The sequence below is a fragment of the Capra hircus genome, chromosome 8, assembly GCF_001704415.2.
Source record: "Capra hircus breed San Clemente chromosome 8, ASM170441v1, whole genome shotgun sequence".
NCBI classification, from domain to species: domain Eukaryota; kingdom Metazoa; phylum Chordata; class Mammalia; order Artiodactyla; family Bovidae; genus Capra; species Capra hircus.
Window position 1 is genome coordinate 83,525,684 of NC_030815.1, and position 12,609 is coordinate 83,538,292.

The window sequence follows — 12,609 nt, forward strand, 5'->3', positions numbered from 1 at the left end:
CCCTGAAAACTGCCGCTCCCTCTCAGCAGGACGCTGACTCACACTGTATCTAGAACTGCAGAAACGTGGTGACCTCCCAGTGTCCACGCCCATCCACAATAGGAGGATGTGAACGCCTTTCTGGGGATGAGGAGTGCCCACTCCTGCCCAAGGCCACCTGGGCTACTTTGTAATCTCTGCTGCCACAACCCACAGATCCGCCTCCCCAACTTCCAAACCCTCCTCAGGGTGCCTGCAGGCAGGCCCACCCCTGCTCCTGGGACCCTTCCCTAGAATTCTGCCCAGGGTCTGTGTTTGCAGAACTCCACCTGAGATGCCCACGTTTCCACTTTCCAGCCCCCCTGCCTGCCGCCCCACCTCCCACCTGGCTGTGGTCACACAGCTGTGACCCAGGGGACAGAAGTGTGTCTGCTTCAGGGCCCAGCCCGGAATCCCTCAATCCCATGGGGTTTCCTGGGTGCTGGGAGCATGTCTGTTCCTGGATGGCTTCAGGACAGGGGCTCTGTCACCAAAATTACTGAGCCAGGATTACAAGCTTAGAACTTCCAGCTCTACTCGCCTCCCAGCAGGAGGGCAGAGGCTGGAGACTGAGTTTGTGATGGATCCTGACTGTGCCTACATGATGAAGCCTCCATCAAAACTCACGAACTATTGGGTTCAGAGAGCTTCCAGAAGCATGGGCACAGTCCCAGCTCCACAGAGCAGATACTCCTGTCTCCCAGACACTCCCAGACCTCGCCCTCTGTGCCTCATCATCTGACTGTTGGTGTGTATCCTTTAACTTCATCCTTTCCTGTATTAGGTAACAAATCAGTAAACACCTCATGCGAAGAGTTGACTCATTGGAAAAGACTTTGATGCTGGGAGGAATTGGGGGCAGGAGGAGAAGGGGATGACAGAGGATGAGATGGTTGGATGGCATCACTGACTTGATGGACGTGAATCTGAGTGAACTCCGGGAGTTGGTGATGGACAGGGAGGCCTGGAGTGCTGTGATTCATGGGGTCGCAAAGAGTTGGACACGACTGAACTGAACTGAACTGAACTGAACAGTAAACATAGTAGTGTTCCCTGAGTTTCGTGACCAAATTGAACCCAGGGAAGGGAGCCCTGCTGTTGCTAAGTCACTTCAGTCGTGTCCGACTCTGTGCGACCCCATAGACGGCAGCCCACCAGGCTCCTCCGTCCCTGGGATTCTCCAGGCAAGAACACTGGAGTGGATTGTCATTTCCTTCTCCGTAGGTCAAAGTGGGAGAGGCCTGGAGTGGTGTGTGGAGCTGGGTGTTTGTTGGACCCAGTCCTTAATTGCAGTGACGCTCTCTTCATCCTGCATATAATCCTCCAAAAATGACCCTAGTCTTTATTTCAAAGGAGATGGTTGCTCAGGAGAATGATAAGATGGAAAATTCTGACAACACCAAGTGCTGACAAGGCTGGGAGGGGGCAATGACTGGAATTCTTGTGTTGATTTTTGGGGTGCAGATAGAACATTTTATCAGGAACACCATCTGCAGTCTCATAAATTAAGCGTGTAAATACCATCAGATCCAGCAATACCACTAGGTATTTATCCTAACTACGTAAAACTATGCATCCATGAGACTTGTACAAGGAGTCTTCTTGGCAGCTTTATTCAAAACAGTGCCTGTGAAGAAACAACTCAACAGTAGGTGACTAGATAAACAGATCCTGTTACATCTCATGCAATGGAATGCTACTCGGATTAAAAAAAGAACAATGTTGATAAATCTGAAAGAAATCGTACACCCAGACTGTCTATTTCCATGTATGTGCAAAAATAACCTCAATAAAGCCTAGGACGAGATGCAAGCCCTGGGAGGAGCCCCGAGGTCATTTGGCTGATGGAGATATAGGCTGGTTGCCGGCAACACAAGCGTATGCGTTTTTCTAAACTCATCACACTGTACATTTTAAATGGGCCCATTCGTTTGATAGCATGTAAATTGTCCCTCCAGGGAGTTCTTTTTTTTTTTTTTCAAATGAGTTGGATATCAAGGTAAAGAAGAGGCAGAATTTGAAGTGAGTTTTAACGTGATCAAGAAACACTATGAATGTTAAGTCCATCATCCCTGTGGGTTCATTCAGTCTCAAGGCTCTCCTTCTATCTTCTTTAATTAAACCTACTTCCTATTTCATCTCCGCTGAACTAGCCTCCAGTCCACTTCCCCAGTCTGCTCCCTTCTCCTTCCATGAAGCCTCAGTTTCTAGAACGTGGTCCAGTCCTTCTCCCTAAAGCCACACTAATGGATTCTCTCCCCTATACAACGTTCATCACTATCCTTCTTGCCTAGTTGTACCTGTGCACAAGAACCGCTAGGTACCTTTTCATGGTCAAGATTCCAGCCCTCCCCCTGCTGCCTATGCTCCCCTGGTTCACCACGCCCCCCACGTTTCCTTCACTCCACGTCCCCACGTCCATGCCCTCCGTGCCCTGCGTCCGCACGTCCACGCAGGCCAGCTCAGTTGTCCACCGCCTCTTTCGCGTCAGCCCTTGGACTTTGCTGAGGCGTCTTTAAAGATTTTCACACCCTCTTGTCCTCTGTGAGGAACCGCTCTCCGTGCTTCACCTGTTTGTTTTGCGTTGAACAGAACCAACTTGGTGACGAATTTGGTGATGAATTTGGAAGCGGTCCGAGAAGGAGGGAGCACGGGGGACATTGGCCAAAAGACTTGGCCCCTCACGGGGATCAAGAGGCCCAGCCTGAGCCTCGGGTCCTTCTGCTCCAGAGCCGCCCCCCAGGTCCCCACCGGACACCCTGACCTCCTGTGCTCAGTTTCGTTTTGTGGCAGAAAAGCGGTTTGGAGGTTCGGGTAGAAAGACGTCTTATGGGTGTGTAGCCTCCTTAAGAGACCCTCCGGTACTGGGTCGTCAGATGGTCCTGACTGGACGGAGCTGGAGGCTGGTTGGAGGGGTCTGGAGACAGTTAAGGACAGTCCGGTAGCTGAGGGGCTTCCTGGGTGGCTCAGTGGTAAAGAACTCGTCTGCCGATGAAGGAGAGTCAAGAAATGCAGGTTCAATCCCCGGGTCCGGAAGGTCCCCTGGAAAAGGAAATGGCATCCCACTGCAGTGTGCTTGCGTGGAGAATCCCATGGACAGAGGAACCTGGCGGGCTACAGTCAATGGGGTTGTGAAGAGCCGAACAAGACTGAGCGCCCACGCGGCGCCAGCTGGGTCTGGAGACGCGGGTGCTGGTGTTCATGTCGGTCTATATGACTATCTTAACTTTTGAGAACTGGCTGCTGGGTTATTGATGATTAAAGAATGGCCCCAGATCTTGGTTCTGTTCAAGAAACAGTTATCCAAAATGGTAATAAACTGAATACGCCACTCAACTCTGAAAGAGTTAAAGCTTAGGCAGGCAGTCCAAGGCCCTTTAAGGAGGAGGTGAACATTCTCGCTCATGCTTTCCTTAAGCCTTGCGCAACAATGTCTCTTGCCTTTCTTTATGAGCTAATGATCACACAGCACAATCTCTTACTCATGGAAATGTTTTTCTTAGGCTCTGTGTTAATAATTATAATGGTAACAAATCTTGCCTGGGAATCTGTTTCTCAAGACTTGTACCCATGATTACATATCATCAGTGTATCTCGCCCAAAGACATTGCTCGGAACCAGTTCTTCTGGCTAATGTTGTGCCAAAGTTATCTCAGGAGGTATACCTTGGAGAAGGGTCTGGTGGAACGCCTACAACCCTGAGGTATTCTTTTTATCTGTTTGCAGTAGCCAGTTGAGAAGTATATAATGCCCTGCTTAACTAGTGAGGGTGGGAGCTCTTCTACTCCGTTTTGATGTCTATGTCAGAAACTTTTTCTATTACTTTCACTTGAAATAAAAATCTGAACAAAGCTCTGAGTGACTGAAATGCATCTTTGGTCCCAGAGTTAAATCTTCTCCTTCGGAGACCACAAATCCAGCAGCCCTGAACACCTTAAGCTATCAACTCTGAGACAATTATACAAGTTAAGAAAATACACGTCTGCATGAGGTTGTGCAGAGTACGGAAGTGTGTGGATGAAGCAGCTGATGTGGAGAACTTATTTTATTAATCTTTGTATTTGTGGATAATTGTTGAAATTGGACAGTTGATAATACAGAGATTCTGTATACCCTTTACCCAATTTCCCTCATAATAACACCCATGTTAAACTGTAGTTAAACATAGTAACTAGCATATTGACCCTGATATAGTGACATGCTAAGTCGCTTCAGTCATGTCTGACCCTGCAACCCTATGGACTGCAGCCCACCAGGCTCCTCCGTCCACGGGATTCTCCAGGTAAGGATATTGAAATGGGTTGCCTGGCACTTCTCCAGCGGATCTTGCCAACACAGGGATGGAACCTGTGTTTCTTATGTCTCCTGCATTGGCAGGCAGTTTCTTTACCACTAGCGCCACCATACAGTCACATACAGAACATTTCAGTGCCCACAAAGACCTTGTTCCTTGCCTGCATTTTAACAGCTGCTTTCCTCCTGTCCCTCCTGCTACCTCATTCATCCTTATCTCCATTTCTGTAATTTCCTCACTTCACAGATGCTGTTTAAATGCAAACAATACAGTATGTAACCTTTGGCTTTTTTCACTCAGAATAATTCTTTGGAGATTCATACAGATTGAGGGCTTCAATGATCTTTTCGTTTTCATTGCCAAGTACTGTATCATTATATGGATGTATTACAGTTTATCTGATGAATGATGTCTGCATTGTTTCCTGTTTTGTGTTATAAAAAGTTAAACTTCTGTAAGAAAAGCAAGTTATGGCTACTGGGGACTAAGCTTCTTGGTGACCACAGCAAGGACCCTTACATTTCATTGTTGTGACCCCTGGAAGCAAAGCCACTTCAGAATGGGAGATGCTAATTGCAATATTCCACCCTGTGTTTCCCTTTACGCTGTGTTTTCCAAAGTTGGGTGACCTTGACTTATGAATCTACGCACAAGGAAGAGGTGGTTTTCTTTCTGCCTGTTCTATGCCTCCACCCTGACACACACCCACCGACACCCACCCACCCACCTACCCACCCACCCACTCCGTGGCCACAATATCCTTTAGACTCCAAAGGAAAACAGCCTGGAAATGGATTCTTAAGTTACAATACAACTTTTTAAGATTTACGTTGTAACTAGGAAGGTGAAATGCTTTTTCACAGTCTCCTATGTTATATCAGAATAAACCTATGCAAAGAAGATATAAAGTGCCACAGGGAAGGAAAGAAACATGTTTTGCTTGGTCCTAATGAAAAGGACCTAACATTCCAGGTTCGTATGCAATATTGCTCTTTATAGCGTCAGACCTTGCTTCTATCACCAGTCACATCCACAACTGGGTATTGTTTTTGCTTTGGCTCCATCCCTTCATTCTTTCTGGAGTTATTTCTCCACTGATCTCCTGTAGCATATTGGGCACCTAGCAACCTGGGGAGTTCCTCTTTCAATATCCGATCATTTTGCCTTTTCATACTGTTCATGGGGTTCTCAAGGCAAGAATACTGAAGTGGTTTGCCATGATCCATCCGTCTTGGGTAGCCCCACACTGCATGGCTTAGTTTCATTGAGTTAGACAAGGCTGTGGTCCATGTGATCAGATTGGCTAGTTTTCTGTGATTATGGTTTCAATATGTCTGCCCTCTGATGCCCTCTCACAACTCCTACTGTCTCACTTGGGTTTCTCTTACCTTGGACGTGGGATATCTCTTCACAGCTGCTCCAGCAAAACACAGCTGCTGCTCCTTACCTTGGACGAGGTCACCCCTCCTGCCCCTGAAGGTGGTAGCTCCTCTTGGCCCTCTTGCACCCATGCAGCCGCCACTCCTTGGATGTGGGGTTGCTCCTCATTGTAAAGAGCAATATCACATAGGAACCTGGAATGTTAGGTCCATGAACCAAGGCAAATTGGAAATGGTCAAACAGGAGATGGCAAGAGTGAACACTGACATTCTAGGAATCAGCAAACTAAAATGGAGGGGAATGGGTGAATTTAACTCATATGACCATTATATCTACTACTGTGGGCAGGAATCCCTTAGAAGAAATGGAGTAGCCATCATGGTCAACAAAAGAGTCTGAAATGCAGTACTTGGATGCAATCTCAAAAACGACGGAATGATCTCTGTTCATTTCCAAGGCAAACCATTCAATATCACGGTGATCCAAGCCTATGCCCCAACCAGTAACACTGAAGAAGCTGAAGTTGAATGGTTCTATGAAGACCTACAAGACCTTTTAGAACTAACACCCAAAAAAGATGTCCTTTTCATTATAGGGGACTGGAATGCAAAAGTAGGATCAAGAAACACCTGGAGTAACAGGCAAATTTGGCCTTGAAATACAGAATCAGTTCAGTTCAGCTCAGTTCACTCTCTCAGTCATGACACGACTTAGTGACTAAACCACCACTATCACCACCTAAGATGTCTCGCTCATCTTCTCTTGTGAGAACTCCAAAATTACAACTCAGTGCTGAACAACTGTAGACAGGAGAATGTTCAGTTCAGTTCAGTTCAGTCACTCAGTCGTGTCTGACTCTTTGCGACCCCATGAATCACAGCACGCCAGGCCTCCCTGTCCATCACCAACTCCCGGAGTTCACTAAGATTCACGTTCATCGAGACAGTGATGCCATCCAGCCATCTCATCCGCTGTCGTCCCCTTCTCCTCCTGCCCCCAATCCCTCCCAGCATCAAAGTCTTTTCCAATGAGTCAACTCTTCTCATGAGGTGGCCAAAGTACTGGAGTTTCAGCTTTAGCATCATTCCTTCCAAAGAAATCCCAGGGTTGATCTCCTTTAGAATGGACTGGTTGGATCTCCTTGCAGTCCAAGGGACTCTCAAGAGTCTTCTCCAACACCACAGTTCAAAAGCATCAATTCTTCGGCGCTCAGCCTTCTTCACAGTCCAACTCTCACATCCATACATGACCACAGGAAAAACCATAGCCTTGACTAGATGGACCTTTGTTGGCAAAGTAATGTCTCTGCTTTTGAATATGCTGTCTAGGTTGGTCATAACTTTTCTTCCAAGGAGTAGGCATCTTTTAATTTCATGGCTGCAGTCACCATCTGCAGTGATTTTGGAGCCCCAAAAAATAAAGTCTGACACTGTTTCCACTGTTTCCCCATCTATTTCCCATGAAGTGATGGGACCAGATGCCATGATCTTCGTTTTCTGAATGTTGAGCTTTAAGCCAACTTTCTCACTCTCCTCTTTCGCTTTCATCAAGAGGCTTTTTTGTTCCTCTTCACTTTCTGCCATAAGGGTGGTGTCATCTGCATATCTGAGGTTATTGATATTTCTCCCAGCAATCTTGATTCCAGCTTGTGTTTCTTCCAGTCCAGCGTTTCTCATGATGTACTCTGCAGAGAAGTTAAATAAGCAGGGTGACAATATACAGCCTTGATGTATTCCTTTTCCTATTTGGAACCAGTCTATTATTCCATGTCCTGTTCTAACTGTTGCTTCCTGACCTGCATACAGATTTCTCAAGAGGCAGGTCAGGTGGTCTGGTATTCCCATCTCTTTCAGATTTTTCCACAGTTTATTGTGATCCACATAGTCAAAGGCTTTGGCATAGTCAATAAAGCAGAAATAGATGTTTTTCTGGAACTCTCTTGCTTTTTCCATGATCCAGCGGATGTTGGCAATTTGATCTCTGGTTCCTCTGTATTACCCTTTAAATTCAAAACATGGGCACATAACTGAAATTAACTGGGAGCTCCAGACAGCATAATAATTTCACAGTCAAATCAGGAGTTTAATTCACAAAGATCTTTCACACTCACTTGTGTCATGATGTGAGGTCTCCTGGGGCAGGTCCATTATCCAGGATTTTATTAACGGGAAGCCTGAGATCTATTGTGGCCAAAAATATATAGTCTTGTTTGCTGATAACAGACAGTAGCTTTGGTTAATTTAAGCAGACTATAAATTTATCAGAATGAGCAAAGAGATGCACAGAATTATTAATGCCTGGAGAAACAGCCATGGTAACTAATTGGAAGCTGATGGATGATGAACCACTGCAAAGACAACACTTTTTAAATTTCTCAGATATATACTGAGCAACTGTTGTGTTCCAGGTTCTACTGTAGGAATTGGGGGTTTAAGAGGAAAGCTGGCCATAAAACTACCTTGGTGTCATGCAACTGACGTTCTAGCAAATGTGGGTCCTGGGGAACCTGTGCTGTGTGCCAGCATTGTTGTAAGTAGCTGAGACATCCTGACACTTCATTCTCGAAATAAACCCCTGGAGGGGCCCTTGGAGCAACACTGGGTTCTCCCTGCTGGACAGTGCCACACCTGGTGGCTGGGTGTTACTGCTGCCTGCTGCCTCCAGACTGGACTGCACCCCTACACCCCCCACCCCACCCCCTCCCCTCCACAGTGGCTGGAACCACCACCAGGGAGCACTAGATGCTGTCCCTAGGGCTCTAACCCCATCACAGGAAACTCTGCATCACTCACACTAACCCGATGCCCAGGGAAGGAGCACCCCATTGGCTCTGCTCACAAGCCTGGATGCTGACATTTAGGAAAATAAGTATCTTGCATCTCCTGTACATGGCAGTTGGTGAATGCGCCTGAAAATGAAAAATCAAATCTGATTCTTACATGCTGATACAGAAGGAATGCAGAAAGGTATGGTTGATTTACAAGGCACCAACATCCAGGATAAAATATGTTTACCTAAAACCTGAGGTAGTAGGGAGTAGCATAATCCTGCATATACGGAAGATGTGTGTGCATGCTCAGTTGCTCAGTCAAGTCCACCTCTTTTCAACCCCATGGCCAGTAGCACACCAGGATCCTCTGTCCATGGGATTCTCCAGGCAACAATACTGGAATGGTTTGCCATGCCCTCCTCCAGGGGATCTTCCCCACCCAGGGACTGAAACCATGTCTCCTGCATTGGCAGGTGGATTCTTTACCCTTGAACCACATGGAAAGCCCTAGTGAATGAATAGTATGGAAGTTCCTTAAAAAACTAAAAATAGAACTACCATATGATCCTGTAATCCCACTACTGGGCATATATCCAGAGAAAACTCAGAAAAATATAGAATTTGAAGAAACACATGAACTCCTGAGGTTCACTGCAACATTACTAATTACAACAGCCAAGTTATAGAAACAACCTAAATGTCCATTTACAGATGGATGGAGAATATGTAATACATATGTATGCATGTTGTAATACATATGTATGTATGTATACACACACATGAATATGACCCAGTCATTAAAAATAATGAAATGAAGCCATTTGCAGCAACATGGATGAACTTAGGGATTATCATACTAGGTGAAGTAGGAGAAAAACAGATATAATATTGCTTATATGTGGAATCAAGAGAATGATACAAATGGACTTTTAACAAAACAGAAATTGCATCACAGACATAGAAAGCAAACTTATGGTTATGAAAGTGGAGGAAGGGGATAAATTAGGAGTCTGGGATTAAAATATATACATGACAATAAAACGGATAATCAACAAGGACCTACTGTATATCACAGGGAACTATACTCAATATCTTGTAATGAGGGATAATGAAAAAGAATTTTAAAAGAATATATATGTATTATATATATATAGCAAAGTGATTCAGTTATACATATATATACACATATACATGCCATTTATTAATTTTTAAATGTCAGGCTAAGTATTTGAGAGGTCTTGACTACCAAGGCAGAGCAGCATGGCACACATGAAATAAAAGCAGTTATATTGTGTATTCTACATGCTAAGCCATGTTTTGGGGCATTCTGTTATGTGAAAACTCAATTCTCCAGACAAAACTGATGAGGCAGACAGTTTTCTTCATTTTTCAGATGAGCAAACATACAGGCAGAAATACTAAGAGTCTTGCCTGCCATCATATAACTAAGAGAAGCAAAACTAAAATTTCAACCTTGACTATCTGTTTCCTGTGTATTCTCTTAACTATCCATATTATCTCTTTATTCACGTGTTTTACATCTTATTGTGCTATTTGGGCCAATCAAAAAAAATTTTTTTAATTAATATGTTACTCCGGTACAGAAAATCTCACATAGCATTAAATACATCTCCTGTCTCAGATTTATCCCTTGAGCTGGCTTTGTGAGAAGGGAATGGTATGTTTCTATCTTTGAATAACCTTAATTAACAAATCTCCTTGCACAGACTATCTATCTATTATATATTATCTAGCCATCTGTCTTTGCTGAGTGAAAAAGAACATGTTTCTAGGAGTCAGTCACCAAAACACATGTTAAAAGAGCTCTGGAAAAGGAATGAATTATTTTTGATCCAAAGTGAAAGCTTTTCTGGGTAATTAAAAATATCAGGAATGATTAGCAATCATTGATTTTTTTAATGTGACACTCATCTAAGTACTTTATAGCATCTTTTGATGAAGTAATTGTAAAAATTAGTCCATGGTTTTACATTCCAAATAATGCTTACCAACAAAAGAGAAATTCTACCCAGTCTTAATGGTCAACTAGGTTTGTTTTCAATTAATCAATAACCTTAATATATTGTCCCACAAAGAGCTGAAAGGATGAAATGCAACAATATTTAATCTCCTTCTCACTCAGCTAAACATTTTAAATTCCTCTTCGGTAAGCAAGATCTGAGGATAGGGATTGCAGCCTGTTTGAATACATAGTGATACCAATTATAATTTTGCTCATCTTCCAAAGGATCAACCTTGAGGTTAATGTAATCACACTGAATAATGAAGGAAAACACCCAGGAACAGAAATATTTTATTTTAAAAAATGACCTCTTAAAATTCAGTTACATATGTTTTCAATGAAGAAGTTTAACTCAATTATAATGACTCATCAAAACAGTGTAAAATGAATCATTCCAGGACTCTAAATTCATTATGGAATTATTCTGAAATCTGCTAACTTTTAAAATTATGTTGGAAAACCCATCACTATTAAGTTAGCATTAATTTTTTAGAAAATTAGTAAGTCAATATTTTTGAAAAGTATCTGCCTCATCATTTTAAATTTGAATAATCCAATAAAAAAAAAAAATGAACTCCGGGAGTTGGTGATGGACAGTGAGGCTTGGCGTGCTGCAGTTCATGGGGTCACGGGGAGTCGGACATGACTGAGCTACTGAATTGAACTGAACTCTGAATATAAGTTAAATAAGCAGGGTGACAATATACAGCCTTGACATACTCCTTTTCCTATTTGGAACCAGTCTGTTGTTCCATGTCCAGTTCTAACTGTTGCTTCCTGACCTGCATACAGGTTTCTCAAGACGCAGGTCAGGTGGTCTGGTATTCCCATCTCTTTCAGAATTTTCCACAGTTTATTATGATCCACACAGTCAAAGGCTTTGGCATAGTCAATAAAGCAGAAATAGATGTTTTTCTGGAACTCTCTTGCTTTTTCCATGATCCAGTGGATGTTGACAATTTGATCTCTGGTTCCTCTGCCTTTTCTAAAACCAGCTTGAACATCAGGAAGTTCATGGTTCACGTATTGCTGAAGCCTGGCTTGGAGAATTTTGAACATTACTTTACTAGCATGTGAGATGAGTGCAATTGTGAGGTAGTTTGAGCATTCTTTGGCATTGCCTTTCTTTGGGATTGGAATGAGAACTGACCTTTTCCAGTCCTGTGGCCACTGCTGAGCTTTCCAAATTTGCTGGCATATTGAGTGCAGCACTTTCACAGCATCATCTTTCAGGATTTGAAACAGCTCAACTGGAATTCCATCACCTCCACTAGCTTTGTTTGTAGTGATGTTTTCTAAGGCCCACTTGACTTCATATTCCAGGATGTCTGGCTCTACCTCTGTATAAAATCAAATCAAGCTCCTGTACAACTAAAACTAACAAAACAATGGAAGTCAACTCGACTCCAATATAAAATAAAAATTAAATGACAAATTAAATGACCTGAGGTATGTCTAGGGGACATCAGACAGTGGTGACCCTACAGATTAGATATGTGATATGCTATGACATTAATATGACACTACCAAAGGTTTTCACTCAGTAGAATACAGAGCAACAACCCACTCAAGGTGCCTGACCTCATGTGAATGCGACTAGGTGAACAAAAGAAAAAGGACCGCAGGTTAATCAAGGAAATACCCTCAATTCTGATATTGGAAATCTCCAACAGGACAAGACACACTGAGCAGATACAGTGTCCCCAGGTACAGGATCCTGACCCATGTGCATGGAGTGAGACCCACAGTCTCCAGACCCTCCACCTGGGGCCACATGACCCTTGGTTAGGACACCAGTTTCTGCTGGTTAGGCCCCTCAGGAGTGGGTCCCTGTAACCACCTGGGATGGTATAAAGAAGTGTAAGATCAGTCTCCTCTCCCCACACTTGCCCCAGAGAAGTCTTCATCTCTTTCTTTTGGTTCTATGTGATTTTAACTGTTTTTACAGGTGTCATGATAATGCTGGACACACTACCTTGGTTCTGGCAGGCTTGGTCCTTTCTTGCCCCACTGAGGTGTTGAGAAAACACACCAGATGCAGAGCTGGAAGAAGAGGGCCAGGTCTGTTCTCTGCTGAGCAAGGACAGCCGACTGGAAGGAGATCATAGCAACAACCTCACCTAC

The 12,609-nt window shown here is 43.9% G+C and overlaps 1 protein-coding gene across 1 annotated transcript in view; it reads left to right on the forward strand.

Annotated features, from left to right (window-relative positions):
- Positions 1–2,781, forward strand: part of LOC102189675 (spermatogenesis-associated protein 31A3) — a 182,365-nt gene extending 179,584 nt beyond the window's left edge. Inside the window, exons 5-6 of the mRNA XM_018052781.1 lie at positions 2,313–2,504; positions 2,611–2,781. Coding sequence (XP_017908270.1) covers positions 2,313–2,504; positions 2,611–2,781 — 363 coding nt within the window. The remainder of the gene's footprint in view (positions 1–2,312; positions 2,505–2,610) is intronic.